Source organism: Notolepis coatsorum, assembly GCF_963971535.1.
Source record: "Notolepis coatsorum genome assembly, chromosome: 6".
In the NCBI taxonomy this organism is placed as follows: domain Eukaryota; kingdom Metazoa; phylum Chordata; class Actinopteri; order Aulopiformes; family Paralepididae; genus Notolepis; species Notolepis coatsorum.
Genome location: NC_140170.1, coordinates 96,586,363 through 96,609,122, shown reverse-complemented (window position 1 = coordinate 96,609,122; position 22,760 = coordinate 96,586,363). Strand labels below are relative to the sequence as shown.

At 44.8% G+C, this 22,760-nt stretch overlaps 1 protein-coding gene across 1 annotated transcript in view; it reads right to left on the bottom strand.

Moving 5' to 3' along the window:
• The window catches only part of kaznb (kazrin, periplakin interacting protein b), a 161,532-nt gene that overhangs the window by 10,896 nt on the left and 127,876 nt on the right, over positions 1 to 22,760 (bottom strand). Inside the window, exons 3-5 of the mRNA XM_084316871.1 lie at positions 13,604 to 13,795; positions 2,592 to 2,728; positions 1,776 to 1,946 (exon numbers count right to left, since the gene is read on the bottom strand). Of these exons, the coding sequence (XP_084172997.1) occupies positions 1,776 to 1,946; positions 2,592 to 2,728; positions 13,604 to 13,795 (500 nt within the window). The remainder of the gene's footprint in view (positions 1 to 1,775; positions 1,947 to 2,591; positions 2,729 to 13,603; positions 13,796 to 22,760) is intronic.

Sequence of the window (22,760 nt, the reverse complement as noted above, 5' to 3'; positions counted from 1 at the left end):
AAATGTAAATGTTTTATGGGACGGTCGGCATAGAAGATCCATTATTGTCTCCCTACATGGTCATGTTGCATCCTGCTTTACTTTGTTGATGCACTTTGTTTTGTAAAGGTGTATTTAATTCAGGGATTAAAGCAAAAAAAATCTCCTGACTGAACTTTTTTCAGGCCAAGTCTATTCTTATTTTAACCTCCACTGTATTTTTTTTTAATAGCGTTAGCGTTTTAAGGGAGCCTACTTGTAGAGCCTACTGTCCTGACTGTGACTATAGACCCTACTGTTGTGGTTGTTGTGCCAGGCAGGGAGGCTGTGTGCTGGAGAGCGTGAATGCAAGTCTTGTGGCTAGCTTCTGATTGATGGCGAGCTAGCACCCTTTTCCCATTACTTTGAACCATGAACTAAAAGGCTTGTTATCATACAAACAAGGGACTAAACACGTTATGCCACAACAATGTGGAACGCCCTACCCACAGCCGTACATTTTTTTTAATCCTCAGTGTTTCCCACAGGATTTAGTGAGACTGTGGTGGTGGGTGAACCTCTGCCCCTCCAGAGGGGTCCGGGGGCATGGCCCCTCGGATTATTTTTATGTTTTAAAGTTAAATGCATCAATCTGGTGCACTTTGAGAGCAAAATTAAGAGGCTAGATCTATGATGATCTTTGTGCTCAAAACACAAAATCGACAAGACACTACTAGAGCCTACATTTGAGCCATCAAAGAAATTAAGCAAAAGTGGTTGCCTGTGTTGAACTAGTTTATTTTTTAGAAGAAAAAAAAATAGACTGGATTACTATTACGACTACTACCAGTGCCAATACTACTGAAACATCCCTATTGGCAAACTTGATATATAAAAAAAAAAAATTAATATCAATTAAAATATTATAAAAATATAATCAAATAGACGGAAATCCGTCTCAAGACGGAACGCTTTAATGCCTGATTTAATTAAACGTTTTTTTATTATTAAAAACCATTCCGCCCCCACCAACCATAAAAAGAGTTATGCAGTAACTAGAGTACATTTTCAATTACCTACTTTCAACTATTATTTAAAGATGCTGTAAGTGGTATTCTTTTTGTTTAAATAAGTGTTAAATAGCTCAACAGCCATCACAGATAAGAGTGTTAGGTCAGTAACATGGGTCTCCCAGTCCCTCCGCTCTGCAGTAAACGCAAAATATATTTTCTGGTATCCCTTCAGGAGAGAGAATCTTAGACATTTGTAATCATTTCAAGAAATCTTGACAAGCCAAATTTGCTTACTGCACTGGCTGATTATTTTACTTGCTTCAAGGACACATTTGCTTAAAACTAGTTTTTATTTCTTATTTTTGTCAGACCATTTTTGCAGTATGGAGTTCTCTCTCCTGATTGGATACAGTGGGAACAGGGTACCAGAAATGTTGTGTTTACTGCAGAGCGGAGGGACTGGGAGACCCATGTTATTGACCAAACACTCTATACCAGTGATGGCTGTCAGAATGTAGAGCACTTATTTTAACAACATTTTCTTTTTTAACACCTTTAAGTAGATGTTCATACCAGTAATTTTATAGGCATGGTAGACTTTCTTTTGGCAATGAGATTGGGTTTCTTCATTGAGCGCTAATCCTTATCATTAGGGCACAAGTATCTTGTGTTTTATTACATCTATCAATTACTGGCCTCCATGCCCCCCTCGCCCTAGCAACTGAGCCCCAGAAATCCCCCCCCCCCCCTCCTCGTGGGCGGGCCTGACCTTACTGTATGTACTGTACATGGTGTGTATCTCACCATGGTGAGCTCAGCCTCCAGCTCTTTGATTCTGTTCTCCTTCATGTCCATGTGTGAGCGCAGGATGTTGGCCTGCTCCGTAGCCTCTTTGGTCTGCCTCCTCAGATCCCACTTCTCCCTCTCCAGCAGGTCCTTCTCCTTGGCCAGGGCCTTCACCGCGTCCTCACTCTCCTAGAGCAACACACACACACACACACACACACACACACACACACACACACACACACACACACACACACACACACACACACACACACACACACACACACACACACACACACACACACACACACACACACACACACACACACACACACACACACACACACACACACACACACACACACACACACACACACACACACACACACACACAATGTCAATTCATCACTGCTCTGACAAGGGGCAGGCACACAGCACTTGATAAAAGTAAAAATCAAGATTCGTAACCTCGTACTGCACTCTGCTACTAAGGAATCTATCTTGACTATATTACTACCTAGTACCTACTATGCTAATTATGTCTATACTACTATGGACTCAAGACTGTAGCACTCAAGTTCGACACTGTTTGATGTTACTTAGCTGCTTAGAGTTGTACCCTTTCTGCTGACTTGTTGTACAGAACTCGTAAATTGCTTTGGATAAAAGCGTCAGCTAAAGGAGTGTCTTAAAGTGATCCGTGTTTGTTAGTCATCTTTCTGGACAGTAATTTATAATTATTTTTACCCTAGACTTAAGTGAGGAGCGACATGTGACTTGTGATGAAGTGTCCGCTCACATCGTGCGCTAAGAGAGAGGCTTGCCGGTCTTTACCTTTCGATGCTGGTCATAGTTGCGTATGAAGTCTCTCAGCTGCTCCTCTCTGCTCTCCAGTGTGGTATACAGCTGCTGCATCTGATTCGACAAGTCCGCCTTCTCCACCTTTAACCGCTTACGGTCTGATTTCATAGCTGCGACACACAAGACACACACAGACGCACGTGGATATGGAGACACAATAATGACAAGTCATTACACTGCTTATGCAAACTCAGCCATCAATCAACAAAATGTATAATATAATGCAGCGCTTCCCAATCCTCTCCTCGGAGCACCCCAGCCGTTCCATGTATTTGTTAAATTCCACCACCAGCACTCCTGATTCAACTTAACTAGCCCTTTATTAGTTGAATCAGGTGTGCTGCTGGTGGAATTGAACAAATGCATGGAACGGCTGGGGTGCCTCGACGAGAGGTTTGAGAACCACTGATATAATGTATGATTTTGCTGGTGGTTGTCCAGCACATCTCCCACCGTGGACAGGGCTGCGCAGTTACGCCTGGCAGCCACCGGGTGACACTGTGTCTTCAGGAGGCTGTAAATGATTTGTTTTTTCACCCAAACAAGCCGGCCCAGAATAAATGATGTAATCAGCACCTCAAAGAGATAAGTGGCAGACTGGCACCTACTCATCCGCACACGGAACCACTGGAGCTGGAGTGTGTGGGGGACATTGTTTGACAATCTCACACAAGTCTGTCAGGTGCTGATTGCACAGGACTGAATACACTCTCAACTCCCGACTGTTTACAGAATGGGGCAGACGGTGATAGCGTAAGTAAAGCCCAGAGCCTCTGTGCACTAGAGACGCGTTGCATTTGGTAACTTTTTACTGTAACCCGCTTCTTTTATCTATCAGACGTGTGTCACTCGTTAAACCGTCCGCGCTTTCCCCCCAAACCGCCAGGCAACACTCAACATGCAAACCAGTTTTTCAACAGTTACACAAGAGAGCTCTGAGCTTATGAGCACGCTGCCTGCCACCTGCTATACTCTCATAGCTGGGCTGATAACCGCTGAGGTGGAAGTGTGAGTGTGAGTGTGAGTGTGTGTGTGTGTGTGTGTGTGTGTGTGTGTGTGTGTGTGTGTGTGTGGGAGGGAGGTGCTGAATGTTTACACTAGTATTATTCAAATGCTGTATGAGGAAAATAATAGACAGTAGGGCTCCAGACTAACTTTTTCATTTAGGTGCACCAGCACATAATTTAGGTGCACCCAAAAATGTTCACTGTGCCTTTTGCCGCTGCAATAATACATTTAACCTTTTTTGTCAGTTCCCATACACATGTGTCTATTTGAACACATTCAGCTCAGCTCCAGTTAGAGCTCTCCCCAAGCCTGTTTTTGGGATTCGAACATTCGTCAGGGTTTTTCGAACGGATGTTCGAACCATCGTTTTTAATCATGCAAACAATTTGCTCCTAAATAGGGAGGTGTAGTCTGACTAGGGCTGGGCGATAAAACGATAACGATAACTATCGCGATAAATTATTTCCTCGAAATAAACATGAAACGTGGTCGCAAAGTTTCGATATATCGATTTTCCAAGCTTGGATATGAGCATGCACTAACAACCAATCGGTGAAGGAGATGGCCGAGAGCGAAGGAGACCCGGAAGGAGACCCAGAGGTAGGACTCACTCAACAACAAGGCTTGCTAGGCTAATTAGCTTGCACGGCGATGTTTTATATATTTACGTGCCGAGTATGTGTGTGGCGTGAATTCTGAGGCCACGTTTATAGTAGTGTGGGTATACAGTGGACGTCGTTTCAATATATTGTGGCGGAAGAGAGTATTTTAGTGTCATATTTAGCACATTGTCATGGAATACACCGCTTAGAAGCAACAGGCTGGCTAGGATAACTAGCTTGCACTGCGATGTTTTATATATTTACGTGCCGAGTATGTGTGTGGCGTGAATTCTGAGGCCACGTTTATAGTAGTGTGGGTATACAGTGGACGTCGTTGCAATGTATTGTGGCGGAAGAGACTATTTTAGTGTCATATTTAGCACATTGTCATGGAATACACCGCTTAGAAGCAACAGGCTGGCTAGGATAACTAGCTTGCACGGCGATGTTTTATATATTTACGTGGCGAGTATGTGTGTGGCGTGAATTCTGAGGCCACGTTTATAGTAGTGTGGGTATACAGTGGACGTCGTTTCAATATATTGTGGCGGAAGAGAGTATTTTAGTGTCATATTTATTACATTGTCATGAGATATTCCGCTTGTCAGCTAACTGCTAACGTGCGCGGACTGATGACGACATCAACTCGACTCGAGACATTCGCAGCAGCATAAGAAGTTAATTAAACTTGACAGACATTATATCGACGATAATTATTGATATCGAATTATATGAAAATAATTTTATAATTTTATCGCGATAACGTTTTTGGTCATATCGCCCAGCCCTAAGTCTGACGTCACTTTGGACCGCCTGCGAGGTCTACCCGTATAGGGATTTATCATTGGGAAAATGGATTATCGGCTATTGTAACAATTCTACCTCATGAACATTTGGAAAGCTTTCCATTTTTGCACAAAATGAGTTCCCTTATATCACGAACATTATTTGTTAAGCATTTTTGGTTGAAATAAAATTCGGCGATTTTCTTTTACAATTAATTGCAAATATTTTCATGTTGAGCTATAGATTGTGGATGAATACGCAAAGAAAGGTACACCATGCAAATGTTGATGCTTTATTTGTTTTAAAGAGACGATTTAGAAATGGGCAATGGGTTTTCAAGATGGTGGACCGGCCGGAAACAGCAATCACGTAACCACTACACCTCCCTATACTGGGGCGACAGTGGCTCAGGAGGTAGAGCAGTCGTCTGGCAATCCGGAGGTTCCCGGTTCGATTCCCACTCCTCCTGGGCAGCGTGTCGATGTGTCCTTGAGCAAGACACTTAACCCCTAATTGCTCCCGATGAGCAGGTTGGCACCTTGCATGGTTGCCTCCGCCGTCGGTGTGTGAATGTGTGAGTGAATGGGTAAAAAAACTAATTGTAAAGCGCTTTTGATAAAAGAGCTATATAAAAAAGCAGCCATATATACTAATAGTCTTTCGGGTATTCTATTTTGAAAAAATTCCGTCCGCGCCTCACTCCAGCGTACTTGACTTACTTGCGGGTTTTTTCTAGTTCAGTACTGTCGAGTCTTGACTTTATGCACATAGCGCACATTGCTGCGATTGAGTAGTAGTACCTACTTACTGGTCACGGGAAGCTTCAATAACATTTGAATGATAATCCATTTTGTGAATACATTTGTTGAAACAACTTTGTTGGCCGACGGCTCCTGCTATCTTAACGTTAGCTAAAGCTCTAACGTTACATAGCTTAATTATCGTGCATAACATACCTGTGTAACGTTAAGCAGCTTGTGTTCCGCTGGGAAAGCATCACTGCATACACTTTGTTTAATCCAAACGTCCATTCGGAAACGTTGTATTATGAAACCAGTATGAGACTCTGTGCTTATTTATCGTTTCAATTCGGAAAGTTGATGCTCACATAGCTATTTTGTTTAGCCTGTCATTCAGCCAAGACGAATTTCAGGGTGATGATCAGAGGCAGATCTGGGCTGGTCTTTGCAGAATGCACGTGTTAGAGCCAATCAAAGGCAGAGATTTTTTTATTTTTTGAGAACGCACATGGCCACGGGGGGGGGGGGGAAGCTGCTACACACACACACATACACACAAACAGACAGACCTGCTAGGAGCTGCACCAGTGCGACAAGGGAAAACATTCAGTCACACTGCACTGATTTTTGGTCGCAAAATGCAGGTTTGTAGTAATGATCAACTATAACTTGTGAAAGATAACAAGGAGCACCACAAGCGCCACAGAATTCTATATTTGGCCATCAAGTTGGACTGATTGTAAACAACAATAAAACCAAAGTCATGCCCATCAACACCAATACACCAACACATATAACAATAGAAGAACAGGTCTTGGAAAATTCAGATCATTTCACATACCTTGGAAGCATCATTCACCATGACGGGGGAGCAAGTAAGGACATCCAAAACCGGATTAACAAAGCATACACAACCTTCATAAGACTTAAACTAATCTGGAAGTCAAGCCAATACAGCACCAAAACAAAACTCTGGATCTACCAAAGCTGCGTACTCTCAGCGCTACTATACGGTGAAGAATGCTGGAAAACCACAGAAAGCGACATCCATAAATTATCCACTTTCATCATGCCTGCGCAAAATCCTGCGTATATTCTGGCCCAAGATCATCTCCAACAATAACCTCCTCAACATTACCCAACAAGATGACATGCACTGTATAATTAATAAACGAAGGTGGACCTGGATTGGCCACGTACTCAGAATGGACACCAACGCGATCCCAACTACACTGGACCCCAGAAGGCAAAAGAAAGAAAGGGAGGCCTAAAACGACATGGCATAGGACTATAGAGAAGGAGCCTCCTCGTGTACCGGAGGGGACACGTGATGTAAGGCTTTGTCCACATTGCAGCCGGCTTGTGGGAGGCATGGCCTAACAACGTTCGAGACAGGGGAGGGTAGAATTTGGACGATATGAAATTGGGATGGGAGAAAAATAGAAAATGGGAGAAAAAGTAGATAAAAAAAGAGAAAATTCTGATCATTTCACATACCTTGGAAGCATCATTCACCATGACGGGGGAGCAAGTAAGGACATCCAAAACCGGATTAACAAAGCATACACAACCTTCATAAGACTTAAACTAATCTGGAAGTCAAGCCAATACAGCACCAAAACAAAACTCCGGATCTACCAAAGCTGAAGGTGGACCTGGATTGGCCACGTACTCAGAATGGACACCAACGCGATCCCAACTACACTGGACCCCAGAAGGCAAAAGAAAGAAAGGGAGGCCTAAAGCGACATGGCGTAGGACTATAGAAAAGGAGCTCCAGCAACACCACCAGAGCTGGGGGACCATAGAGAAGATGGCCAAAGACAGATGCAAGTGGAGAAACTTTGTTGCTGCCCTATGCGCCAGCCGGCGTAATGGGGATAAGTAAGTAAGTAAGTAAGTAAGTAAGTAATAGTACTTAAAATACAATAGAAATACTATAAAGATCCTGGAACCACATATATATATATATATATATATATATATATATATATATAACCAATATAATATTACAATACTACATTATGGGGCTGCTACAGGGGTGAAAATGGTACCAGAGAAAGAAGTTGAAAAAGAACCATAGAGGGGCGGCTAGGTGGTGCAGTGGGCAAGGCGCTCACCACCAATGCAGGAGACGCTGGGGTCGAGCCCAGCTCTCCACATTGCATTTGGCAGTATTAGGGGGTGGGAAGCTGATGGGTGGGGATCGGACGTTGTGGACAGCGACTCCTACAGGTCGGTTGGTGCGCCTGTGCAGTAGAATCAGGAAGCGACGGGGGCGGCGTGCCCTCCAAACGCAGACCCCCGACGCTGAAAGATCGCGCTGTGCAGGTGAAAAGATGCGACGGCTGCTTCCTCGAGTACCGGAGGGGACTCGTGCAATGTATGGCTTCGTCCACATTACAGCTGGCTTGTGGGAGGCATGGCCTAACAGCGTTCGAGACAGGGGAGGGTAGAATTGGACGATACGAAATTGGGATGGGAGAAAAATGGGAGAAAAAGTAGATTTAAAAAAAAAAAAAAAAAAACCATAGAACTCAAACTACACTAAAGGGACACTATACAATACAATAGTAGGTATTATAGTAATACTATAGTTCATTTTATGGGGGGGGGGGGGGGTGTCAATGGTGCAGTCTTGAAGTTTCCCTTTGAAGCACATTCAGTTCAAATTCAAATTGAATGAAATCCTAAAAAATTCACGTCCCCCACCTGTTTCCTTAAAGCACAGCCAGTGGCTGCAGAAGAGGACAGATGCTTACTGTTAGCCTAGAAGATTACTGTATTCGCGTTGGGACTGAACAGTGGGGAACACAGGGCTGTTTTCAAATGAAAAACCACATATTGGCAGTAGTACGATGACAACCACTCACACACCACATACTCAGCATAGCGCAGCGTTCCAGTCCACACCAGTAGCATACTGTCATATCTCAAAGAGACACATATTTACCATTTAAGGATCTCAAGCAAAAAATGGGAACGGATGAAAGGAAGACAGTCATATCTGAGAGTGAACAGTGACAGTTCAAACATGTGTGCATACACAGTATCTCCATCTGACACACAGAGCGTGCGAAACGTCAGTTATGACCACGAAAGATTCAGACGATAGGAGTCATCTCCCATAGAGGAAGATACCTGTTGTTGTTAGTCAGGGTGTAGTCTGTATAATATACATGTCATAACTCTAGGACATACCGGGAACAATTGGATCATTTAGGCTGTGGACAGATATGAAGCCTTTTGGTTTTATAAAAGAAGAGAGTACTGGAGCACACTGGTCCGCTTTACCTTTCTTTATTCAAGCTACAAATAAGACCGACGTCTTCTTCCTCTCCCTCTCTTTTTCGTTGCATCTTCTTACAGTATCTGTCTTTTAATAGGCACTGCATCATGTAAGTGAAAGACTATTTTGGCTATGAACTAATATTTTCTTTGGTAAAGTCGAGTGGATTTCACTCAGTTGCAACATTTCTTGGAATGCGACATCCATTCTTGGCAAAATGACTTAAGAGGGTGTAACTTGAAGCTACATGCTCAGACATCTGTGTTAAAATTACATTTACTCTACTGGCCCGGCCATGTTACAGAATGTCATTGGAATTTGTCTTTTGGCATATCCCTCTCTTTAGACATAAACACGATACACACACAAAGTATACTATACACATTTCTTCAGAGATATCAGAGGGTGGGGGTTGGCCTGCATTGCAGGGATCTGTGCCTTGCTCAAAGGCATTTTGCAGGACTGTACAGTGAGACATATATGTCGCCCGTGCTACGAAAGAATCGGTCTGTGCGATGAATGAATTTACTGCAGTAGTGAGAATTTTTTTTTCTTTTATTTTGCGTGTGAAGTGAGGGTTTGTGTGAAGGGAATCAATGCGTCTTGCTATTCTACTTGAATCAAGAATCAAGAGGTGTATTTGTCACATACATACCAGGGCATACAGTGAACAACTCGGTAGTAGTAGTCTATTGTGTGATTAAAAACCTTTTGGTTTTATAAAAGAAGTATTGGAGCACACAGATCATCTTTACCTTTCTTTATTCAAGCTACAAATAAGACCGACGTCTCGACGCTACAGCATTTTCTTCCTCTTCACGATGCAGTGCCTATTAATATGCACTGTCTGCACCGTGACACGCCCCCTTAGAGTCCATACATCCACTGTCTGCACCGTGACACACCCCCTTAGAGTCCACTCCATACATCCACTGTCTGCATCGTGACACGCCCCCTTAGAGTCCACACATCCACTGTCTGCATCGTGACACGCCCCCTTAGAGTCCACTCCATACATCCACCGTCTGCATCGTGACACGCCCCCTTAGAGTCCACACATCCACTGTCTGCATCGTGACACGCCCCCTTAGAGTCCACACATCCACTGTCTGCATCGTGACACGCCCCCTTAGAGTCCACTCCATACGTCCACTGTCTGCATCGTGACACGCCCCCTTAGAGTCCACTCCATACGTCCACTGTCTGCATCGTGACACGCCCCCTTAGAGTCCATACATCCACTGTCTGCATCGTGACACGCCCCCTTAGAGTCCATACATCCACTGTCTGCATCGTGACACGCCCCCTTAGAGTCCATACATCCACTGTCTGCATCGTGACACGCCCCCTTAGAGTCCATACGTCCACTGCTTGCATCGTGACACGCCCCCTTAGAGTCCACACATCCACTGTCTGCACCGTGACACGCCCCCTTAAGAGTCCACACATCCACTGTATGCATCGTGACACGCCCCCTTAGAATCCATTCCATACATCCACTGTCTGCATCGTGACACGCCCCCTTAGAGTCCACTCCATACGTCCACTGTCTGCATCGTGACACGCCCCCTTAGAGTCCATACATCCACCGTCTGCATCGTGACACGCCCCCTTAGAGTCCATACATCCACCGTCTGCATCGTGACACGCCCCCTTAGAGTCCATACATCCACCGTCTGCATCGTGACACGCCCCCTTAGAGTCCATACATCCACTGTCTGCATCGTGACACGCCCCCTTAGAGTCCATACATCCACCGTCTGCATCGTGACACGCCCCCTTAGAGTCCACACATCCACTGTCTGCATCGTGACACGCCCCCTTAGAGTCCACACATCCACTGTCTGCATCGTGACACGCCCCCTTAGAGTCCATACATCCACTGTCTGCATCGTGACACGCCCCCTTAGAGTCCATACATCCACCGTCTGCATCTTGACACGCCCCCTTAGAGTCCATACGTCCACTGTCTGCATCGTGACACGCCCCCTTAGAGTCCATACGTCCACTGTCTGCATCGTGACACACCCCCTTAGAGTCCATACATCCACTGTCTGCATCGTGACACGCCCCCTTAGAGTCCACACATCCACTGTCTGCATCGTGACACGCCCCCTTAGAGTCCATACATCCACTGTCTGCATCGTGACACGCCCCCTTAGAGTCCATACATCCACTGTCTGCATCGTGACACGCCCCCTTAGAGTCCATACATCCACTGTATGCATCGTGACACACCCCCTTAGAGTCCATACATCCACTGTCTGCATCGTGACACGCCCCCTTAGAGTCCATGCATCCACTGTCTGCATCGTGACACGCCCCCTTAGAGTCCATACATCCAACACCAAATCCCACAATGCCTAGTGAGCTAGCTATCTGGGACGCGTGAACACTTAAGGCAACCAACTTGCACTCTGGAATATGTTGTGCCTTTACACATATGTTGGATTATGTAATTGGTTTGTCATGACAAACAAATAAAAAAATCGCGATTTACCCGGTGGCTACAACAACACACAGTGATGTATGTAGTCACTGTGTGTTGTTGTAGCCACCGGGTAAATCGCGATTTTTTTATTTGTTTGTCATGACAAACCAATTACATAATCCAACATATGTGTAAAGGCACAACATATTCCAGTTAACGGTATCTTTTTTTTAATGATTCGTTATGGCGCAATCAATACTTCCATGCATTCGGGACCTCCATGTTTTGGGGGTATTCATCAGACAAATCGGATCCGGGATTCGGCTCCCATCAGTCGGGCAAGAACTGCAGGTTTTCAGCCTCTCTCCTCTCTCCTGGAGATTAAGGGGGAGCTTAGTATTCCTGCCTCTGAGGAGCGCGTTGCGGCTCATGCGCGCGCTCGGCCAATCAGAGAAACGCGGAAGTGCAAGTTGGTTGCCTTAAGTGTTCACGCATCTGGGACACCAGGATGCAGGGAAGGGCAAAACTCACAAAATTTGCTATTCGATAGTCACTGCGAACTATTCGACTAGTATTTGAAGATCGCCCCACCCCCCCACGTTAACCCTTTCACTACCACACTACAGATGGTGTGGTAGTGAAATTAACCTTCTGTAGTGTGGTAGTGAAGGGGTAACCCTTTGTCATATGGCAGTGAAAGGGTTAACCTTCTGTATTGTCGCAGTGAAAGGGTTAACACTTTGCTAGTGTGGTAGTGAAAGGGTTAACATACAACCAAACGACAGTTGCATAAACTATTTGATTTTTCGAAAAACGCCGCCCATCCCTACAAAATGAAGAGGTATTTTCAAGTCGTAAATCAAAGTAAAGAAATGAGCCAAACCCCCAAACTAACAGGTTTGATTTTGGGTGCCCTGTATGCAACATTAATGTCTGTTGCCAGTCAGATACCTGTTTAAGTGATGAACTGCACTACCTGTGGTTGTTTTTAGAGATTTTAGAGACGATTTATACTCGTGCTACAAGGTTTTGGCCCGTGCTACAAAACTATCAACCTCTGTAGCACCAGTGCTATGTCCAAAGAAATTAAGAATTATTTTATTAATGTACAGCCCTCTTTTGCCAGCGTAGATATACATTTAAACCACCCTCCAGCCACCAGCTCTGGAATTCACCCTCCTGTCAGAGCCAGGGGATCAAACAAGTGACCTTTTAGTTCTAGAGGTCACTAGCTACTTCTGGCAGACACTTGGCCCTCTGCACCTGTCTGCCACCTGATAAGGTCCCACTTCAGCTAGCGAAGCAGGGGTAACTAACACACCAACAACACACTACAACCACGGTGGCGTCAACCTCGTTACACTAGGCGGTGGATAAAGAGGTGATGATGATGAAGAGTGGCATGATGACGAGGGACATGTGTGTGATGTAGGGGTGGGACAAAAAAATCAATACTGTGATATATTGTCGTACTTCCTCTTGCGACACATTATCAATACACTGGAGGCAAGTATCGGTATTAAAAAAAACAATAAAACAATGCTTGACAATCCCATTTTTACTGTAATAGAAATTATTGGAATGAGGCGAACAGGCTGAAAATGTTATCTTATTACATAAAAGATATGTTGATAATAATAATCAAGTTGCGGTCAGTGTGTGTTAAAGAGGCTCTATGCAATTTGTTGTACATTTTTTCATGTACAACTGGCCAGTTTGTGATAAACTGAAGAATTGTGTTAATTCTGTGTTAATTCTGTGAATAAATATATAATTCCTGCCTTTTTAAGGGTATTTCTTCTTCTTCAGTCACACAGATATGATGTGTGATGATGTATGACGTGATGTATCTTGATATCGTAATTTCTTGCAATATATCGATTATCGCAGATATTGTGTATCGTGATGTTATCGTATATGAGGGCCAAATTCGTAACAGTATTGTGAGTTACTCGTATTGTCCCACCCCTATGTGTGTGTGTGTGCGCGCGTGTGTGTGTGTGTGTGTGTGTGTGTGTGTGTGTGTGTGTGTGTGTGTGTGTGTGTGTGTGTGTGTGTGTGTGTGTGTGTGTGTGTGTGTGTGTGTGTGTGTGTGCGTGTGTGTGTGTGTGTGGGGGAAGGCTGCTGACCTTTTAAGGCCTCCTTGGCGCGATCGAGCTCCTGCTCCTTGTCGCCCAGCTGCACGCGGAGCTCGGTGGCGGAGAGCAGGTTGGCGGAGCAGCCTCCCTGGGTCTCCTCCAGGTCCTTACTCAACATCTCCTTCATCTGCCTCAGCAGGTGCACCTCCTCCTGAAGCTGAGCCACCTCCTCACGCAGCAGGACTGAGGAGAGAGAGAGAGGGAGAAATGAGTGGAGAGAATGGAGTAAACTAGAGGAGTGTGGAGTGCAGACAAGGCGAGGGATCAGAGGAGAGGGAGAGGAAGGAAAGATGGAAAGAAAGGCTATAGTATCTAGAGAAAGAAGGAGGCTAAAGGCTAGAGGCTATCCAGAGAGACTAGAGGCTATCCAGAGAGAGGCTATCCAGAGAGAGGCTATCCAGAGAGAGGCTATCCAGAGAGAAACTATCCAGAGAGACTAGAGGCTATCCAGAGAGAGGCTATCCAGAGAGAGGCTATCCAGAGAGAGGCTACCCAGAGAGAGGCTATCCAGAGAGAGGCTATCCAGAGAGAGGCTATCCAGAGAGAGCTATCCAGAGAGAGGCTATCCAGAGAGAGACTATCCAGAGAGAGGCTATCCAGAGAGAGACTATCCAGAGAGAGGCTATCCAGAGAGAGGCTATCCAGAGAGAGGCTACCCAGAGAGAGCTATCCAGAGAGAGGCTATCCAGAGAGAGGCTATCCAGAGAGAGACTATCCAGAGAGAGCTATCCAGAGAGACTAGAGGCTATCCAGAGAGAGGCTATCCAGAGAGAGGCTACCCAGAGAGAGGCTACCCAGAGAGAGGCTATCCAGAGAGAGGCTATCCAGAGAGAGGCTATCCAGAGAGAGCTATCCAGAGAGAGCTATCCAGAGAGAGGCTACCCAGAGAGAGGCTATCCAGAGAGAGGCTATTCAGAGAGAGCTATCCAGAGAGAGGCTATCCAGAGAGAGGCTATCCAGAGAGAGGCTATCCAGAGAGAGGCTATCCAGAGAGAGCTATCCAGAGAGAGGCTATCCAGAGAGAGCTATCCAGAGAGAGGCTACCCAGAGAGAGGCTACCCAGAGAGAGGCTATCCAGAGAGAGGCTATCCAGAGAGAGCTATCCAGAGAGAGGCTATCCAGAGAGAGGCTATCCAGAGAGAGGCTATCCAGAGAGAGCTATCCAGAGAGAGGCTATCCAGAGAGAGGCTATCCAGAGAGAGGCTATCCAGAGAGACTAGAGGATATCCAGAGAGACGCTATCCAGAGAGACTAGAGGCTATCCAGAGAGAGGCTATCCAGAGAGACTAGAGGCTATCCAGAGAGAGGCTATCCAGAGAGAGGCTATCCAGAGAGAGGCTATCCAGAAAGAGCTATCCAGAGAGAGGCTATCCAGAGAGAGGCTATCCAGAGAGAGGCTATCCAGAGAGAGCTATCCAGAGAGAGGCTATCCAGAGAGACTAGAGGCTATCCAGAGAGACTAGAGGATATCCAGAGAGAGGCTATCCAGAGAGACTAGAGGATATCCAGAGAGAGGCTATCCAGAGAGACTAGAGGATATCCAGAGAGAGGCTACCCAGAGAGACTAGAGGATATCCAGAGAGAGGCTATCCAGAGAGACTAGAGGCTATCCAGAGAGAGGCTATCCAGAGGCTATCCAGAGAGAGGCTATCCAGAGGCTATCCAGAGAGAGGCTATCCAGAGAGAGGCTATCCAGCAGTGTTCTATCCAGCGGTGCGTTCCTGATATCAACTGTGATTGCACGCACGCTAATGGCGCCACGTGCACGCGCGCTCACATAAATGTCCCCTCGCTTGAGCACAGACTAAAGACAGTGCCTAATTGCCTCTACGAATGGAATGTAACACATATCATTCACAAGTTAGGTGTGAATGTATCCGAGAATGTATTTAACACACCTGACAACCGGCGCTATTGATATGCAAAGTAGCCCAGGTGGGTACTTATAGCGTGGGTACTTGGCGAGTGCAGCGCATTCCTGTGTTTGTGCACGCGCTTCTGCTCAAATCTTTGCTCAAATCTTACTCTGCACGGAGTGCAATCTCGTCTCATGAGCAACGCATGCCTGGTTCTATCGCCGTGCTCTAAGACAAACTCTAACCTTAACCAACTTCGAAAGAGTGCCTAAGCTTAACCAGTGATAGAAACAGGCGTCACACGATTGGCGCAGATGTCACATGACCAGAAACATCAGTGGCCAATCAGATCGTGGAAAAATGCAAGTTAGTTGGTAAAAGTATTGACGCATCCAGAGAGGCTAGAGGCTACGCAGAGAGAGGCTACCCAGAGAGAGGCTACACAGAGAGAGGCTACCCAGAGAGAGGCTACACAGAGAGAGCTATCCAGAGAGGCTACCCAGAGAGAGGCTAGAGGCTACCCAGAGAGAGGCTACCCAGAGAGAGGCTACACAGAGAGAGCTATCCAGAGAGGCTACCCAGAGAGAGGCTACCCAGAGAGAGGCTACACAGAGAGAGCTATCCAGAGAGGCTACCCAGAGAGAGGCTACCCAGAGAGAGGCTACACAGAGAGAGCTATCCAGAGAGGCTACCCAGAGAGAGGCTACACAGAGAGAGGCTACCCAGAGAGAGGCTACACAGAGAGAGCTATCCAGAGAGGCTACCCAGAGAGAGGCTAGAGGCTACCCAGAGAGAGGCTACCCAGAGAGAGGCTACACAGAGAGAGCTATCCAGAGAGGCTACCCAGAGAGAGGCTACCCAGAGAGAGGCTACACAGAGAGAGCTATCCAGAGAGGCTACCCATAGGCCTTTCACCCGAACGTAATCTCGAACCGGCTGGCGCGTTCACACCGGGAATAATTGGTTCGGAACGTGAAAAATCTGTGCTCAGCTGGAACGGAAAAATAGTTGGTTTTTCCTTGCGAACCGTGACATCATCAGTTGGCGTGTCATTATTCTAGGCTGTCAGGACAAGTGAAAACGGCGAACAGCAGAGGTTTGGCATTGCACTCAATCGATCCATACAACAGGAAGTGATTTGTGACTGATCTCAAAACGAGATTAGATTCCAATGTATTGTTATTATACAGCACAAGAACAATACACCATCCAACCAGTGGATAAATAAATGGTTCAGAAATAAATATGCGTGGAGAAAGTGAGCCTCGGCGCGTTCGAAATTATTATTCTAATGACTTATTGGGTATCATAGAAGTAAGTCCTACTGTAGAACATGACATATTAGCATGATGACATCTGATTTATTAATGCCAATACTGAAGACTGCGCAATTGGCTCTTGACAAGTGTAAATTATGGATTAGTCAGTTGCAGTCAACGTCAGACCCTTTAGCTCAACTAGTTATTGCAGCTGCCTGTGGATCCTATGGTCCCAGGTTCAAATCTCTCAGTTACACAAGTTTGTTTTATTTATGCATTTCTTTATCCACTCTGGCTGGATGATGTATTGTACTGTATAATGACAATACATTTGTATCGGATCTCATCTCGAGATCGCTACCTGTTGAGTGGATCAGCATGGTGCAATGCCGAACCTCTGAAGCTGTTTTATATAGGGCACATTTTGCCACTGTCGTGTTCATATGGTTGTGTTTACCTCCACCTGAGTAACGCCCCCTGTTGATGACGGAGGATGGTGGAATGTTGGTTCTCCTTAAATAGGTGTAAACGCAGGCTGGTTCGCCAGAGAGCACCAAGGTTCAGAGGCTCCAGAATGGAGCTGTAGCTTGAACCGGAGCCCTGCCGGTGTGAAAGGGGCTCCAGAGAGAGGCTATCCAGAGAGGCTAGATGCTATCCAGAGAGAGCTATCCAGAGAGAGGCTATCCAGAGAGAGGCTATCCAGATAGAGATATCCAGAGAGAGCTATCCAGAGAGAGCTATCCAGAGAGAGCTATCCAGAGAGAGGCTATCCAGAGAGAGGCTATCCAGATAGAGCTATCCAGAGAGAGCTATCCAGAGAGAGCTATCCAGAGAGAGGCTATCCAGAGAGAGCTATCCAGAGAGAGGCTATCCAGATAGAGCTATCCAGAGAGAGCTATCCAGAGAGAGCTATCCAGAGAGAGCTATCCAGAGAGAGGCTATCCAGAGAGAGCTATCCAGAGAGAGCTATCCAGAGAGAGGCTATCCAGATAGAGCTATCCAGAGAGAGCTATCCAGAGAGAGCTATCCAGAGAGAGCTATCCAGAGAGAGGCTATCCAGAGAGAGCTATCCAGAGAGACTAGGGAAGTTGAGAGGCAGCAGGAGGAGAGGGAGGGGAGGGGAGGGGGGGAAGGTGTTAAACAGGGTGAGAAAAGCATAGAGCAGCATAGAGGCTGAGAAATCAACACCTCTTTAAACACACACACACCACAAATAGTTTTATTCCATACACTAGGCGACATACAGAGGATTTACTGATATTGATATTATGAATCTCTTACTGACCTAATTTTGCCCATGCCGGTATACGTTAGATAAATGCATTCCTTCATGTCAGTATATGTTAGGTAAATGCATTCCTTCATGTCAGTATATGTTAGGTAAATGCATTCCTTCATGTCAGTATATGTTAGGTAAATGCATTCCTTCATGTCAGTATATGTTAGGTAAATGCATTCCTTCATGTCAGTATATGTTAGGTAAATGGATTCCTTCATGTCAGTATATGTTAGGTAAATGCATTCCTTCATGTCAGTATATGTTAGGTAAATGCATTCCTTCATGTCAGTATATGTTAGGTAAATGCATTCCTTCATGTCAGTATATGGTAGGTAAATGCATTCCTTCATGTCAGTATATGTTAGGTAAATGCATTCCTTCATGTCAGTATGTTAGGTAAATGCATTCCTTCATGTCAGTATATGTTAGGTAAATGCATTCCTTCATGTCAGTATATGTTAGGTAAATGCATTCCTTCATGTCAGTATATGTTAGGTAAATGCATTCCTTCATGTCAGTATATGTTAGGTAAATGCATTCCTTCATGTCAGTATATGTTAGGTAAATGCATTCCTTCATGTCAGTATATGTTAGGTAAATGCATTCCTTCATGTCAGTATATGTTAGGTAAATGCATTCCTTCATGTCAGTATATGTTAGGTAAATGCATTCCTTCATGTCAGTATATGTTAGGTAAATGCATTCCTTCATGTCAGTATATGTTAGGTAAATGCATTCCTTCATGTCAGTATATGTTAGGTAAATGCATTCCTTCATGTCAGTATATGTTAGGTAAATGCATTCCTTCATGTCAGTATATGTTAGGTAAATGCATTCCTTCATGTCAGTATATGTTAGGTAAATGCATTCCATCATGTCAGTATATGTTAGGTAAATGCATTCCTCCAGTGCACTGGCTGTTTGATTTTGTGCCACATTAATTCAACAGAATGTTCATCCAACCAAACACATGTTGACAGACAAACTTTACAAACACCATGGATGGAGAATGTGGTATTTGTGTGCACTGGTGTTTAAATTATGCAAAATTATTATCACTTAATGTGTCATTACCTGGGTAAATGTGATAATATACCATGATTTGGATTTCAGGTCTTACCACTCAACCCTAGCGCACGCACGCACACACACACACACACACACACACACACACACACACACACACACACACACACACACACACACACACACACACACACACACACACACACACACACACACACACACACACACACACACACACACACACACACACACACACACACACACACACACACACACACACACACACACACACACACACACACACACACACACACACACACACACAAAAGGTGGCTCTAGCCACAGGTGTTTCAGAGACAGAGTTAATGAGGAGTGACAGACTCAGTCCTGAAGCTGCCAGAGAGAGAGAAAGAGAGAGAGAGAAAGAGAGAGAAAGAGAGCGAGCGAAAGAGAGAGAAAGAGAGAGTGAGTGAGGGAGAGATAGCGGAAAAAGAGAGTGAGAGAGAGAGAGATGGTAGTAGTTAGTCCTCAGCGCTCTGTGTTTTTCTATGGCTGCTGAACGCCTCCCAGCCCTCAGGGAGATGGAGACAGATAAACTCTAGAGACGTTGTGGTAACGACAGCATGGGGAACTGGTCCCTGGTAATTGGTGGATTATATACGGTAACAACACACAAACATATTCACAGGAGGAATATAGAAGGCTACAGGAGGGATGGATAAAATAACTCTTTCAGGTGTATACAATTCTCAAGGACTGAACATCCTAATGGCTACTAGGGCTGAGCCCAAACGTTCAAACCTTCGTTCGTTACGTTGGCATTCGAATTCTAAATCATTTTATTTATTTATTTATTTTATTTAATTTTTTTAAAAAAATTTCTATTAATTCTGTTTAAACCAATGGGGTTTTTCTCCACAGTTGCAGATAAAGATTAGGCTACACTAATATTATAGTATTAAAATAAACTGATGATTTAATTGATTTAGTTGGGCTGGGGCTTCTCCCTGGGCTGGGGCTGGAAAGTTAATTTAATAAAAAAAATACTAATTTAATCAGATTAATCACTTTATTCAAATTGAGGATTTAGTTTGAGGATAGTAAAAAAAGAAAAAGAAAAATTATTTTACTTTACTTTATTTTTATATTTTATTTTATTTTATTAAAAACGAAGGTTCGAATGTTCGTTTGAAAAACCCTGACGAAGTTCGAATCCCAAAAACAGGGTTCGGGGGACAGCCTTAATGGCTACTAAGCTACGGAGTTTTTGAATTTGGAGAACATTTTCCAAAACAAATGTTCACCTGAAAGGGTCAATGAATATATAATTAATATTGTCATTATTCATATTATTATATAAATAAAGTAAAGTTGACCTTATCGGAGAGGCTTGATGCAGAGGACTAGTGGTGGTGTTTGTTGCTCACAGTGTGTGCTTTAGTCCAGTTCGGGCGACGCATGCAGCAGCAGCGATCTGTCATAATGATTTATCTTGCACAGAGGGTTCTTATAGATCTACTGTACTGTGGTGTTTTACAGAGGAGAGTGTGTTCTGGATGAGTGGAGAGCAGCCATGAAAGCAGCAGCTCTACTGTACAATGTGCTGCCTTCAGCACTAAAGTCTGCATCTGAAAAGTGCAAAGCCAGGATGACACCTGCGATCTCAAACACATCACAGGAGCACGAGCGTCGAGCAGGGACGCTGCCCCGGCACAACAAATCACACGTACCGCTAAGTATCTCAGCAACAAAGATCAAATTCGCCAGTCCAGTCCAATGCCGCACAAAATGAATGGAGGCGGATGCGGACCAGCTGGCCAAGCTAAACACCTCTCCTGTAGTTTTAAGCTAGGCTAGTGGTCCGTATATGCTTCCATTCATTTGTGCTAAGCTAGGCTAGTTTGCAGCCGGACAGCTTTCTACCGAACACACAGAGAGGACATTGGCATCTATCTTCTTGTCCAACTGTGGAGCAGACGGTGAGTGCATTTCCCCATAATGTTGGCGTGTTCCTTTAAGTCCTCGTCCCTAGTCAGTCAGTGTTGTGTCACACCGTTCCTGTTCCTTCCCCACCTGTCGTTCTTAGGGTTACTCTTGAGAATAGAGCCAAGATGTCACCTCACCATTTTATTCCTGATTCTCCTCCAGTTTCCTCCAACCTGCCTCCCGACTCCATCTACTCTGCACCATCCATCCATCCATCCCTGTGTGTCTGTGTTATGTTGTTTGTCTCGCTACCGCTGCCCCTTAGTGTGAAGCGACTTCTAGAGAAGTGCTATATACATCTAATTGTTATTAAGACAGTGTGCCTGTGATTTAACTTCCAACACCATCGGAATGGTAGGCTGATTCTTGTATACTGATGTAGAGAGGTGTGTTATATTGATACCAGAGCGAGAGAGAGAGAGAGAGAGAGAGAGAGAGAGAGAGAGAGAGAGAGAGAGAGAGAGAGAGAGAGAGAGAGAGAGAGAGAGAGAGAATGTGTGTGAGCATGTGTGCATACAATATGAGTGTGTGTATACAAGAGTGTGTGTGTGTGTGTCTGTCTGTCTGTCTGTCTCTATGCGAGTGTGAAGGCCTCTCCACCAGGCCTGTAGCCAGTCTGCGTGAGGCTGCAGCAGCCCAGATAAGAAAGCAAGGTCCAGTCCATCTGTCTCTGTCGGCCGAGGACAGCGGGGAGACATGCTGGGTGACTCTCTACTGCATGTGGCATAAGGAGTTGCTTTCCCTGAAAGAGTAATCTTTCACAGCCCTTCTTGCAGGCCTAAATCCGCTTATTCCTCTGTTTACCTACAGGCGCTCTCATATGTTGTCGCAGGAAGCCCAGCTGCCGGCCTTTGATCCAGAAGAGCCAATGGGGACAGAAGTGCACATCTCCCAAGATGCTTTGTGTTAGAATCCTCTTCAGCGCTGACTGAATAATCACTTGCCCACACTACATAAAACCCTACTTGGCTAATTAACTAATATTGGAGATTTTCAAGTGTAGTAACAGTAAGAAGCATTTTGTATGAAAGTATTCTGTACTTCTGTATGACAACTATTAAAGAACTTGGAACTTGGAACTTAGTAGTTTAAAATGTTGTAAAATGTTGTAAAATCGTCATTCATGTGATATTTGCAATGATGTCACAGTAAAACAAAAGGTAATCTTATCAAATCTAGTCAATGATCACGGTAACGTCAATAATCACCTATATATAAATAGATTAAAAAAAAAAAACGCTTTCAGAATAGTAATATTTCGTTTTATTTTCATGTAACCTCCATCAATCTAAGGCTACGTTCAGACTGCAGGCCCACATCAGATTTGTTTTGCTCATATGTGACTCAGATTTTTTTCTAACAGTGGAATCTGATCTTTCCAATTCTGACAGTCATATTGGAATACATGCAACTTTTACGCCACTCTAGTCTAGATCAACATTCGTCACAATCCTGCGCTGGCGAGAGCCACTCTGTGAATTCAAACATGGAAGACAAACCATGTGTTTCTGTGAAGCCATTCGTATCACGATCCCACCACCACTCCTGGCTCTGCAGCCACACCCCTCTGTACAGAAGCAGCAGCTCCACTAGAAACCTGTCTTTGTTATTGTTCTTTTGCACATGCGGGTCAGTTCAGGACCAGTTCACATGATGAGATCTGATGAAATCTGATATTGGCCACATTAAAAAAATTATGTGAAGTGCCAAACAAAAAAGCAGCGTGAATGTAGCCTAATACT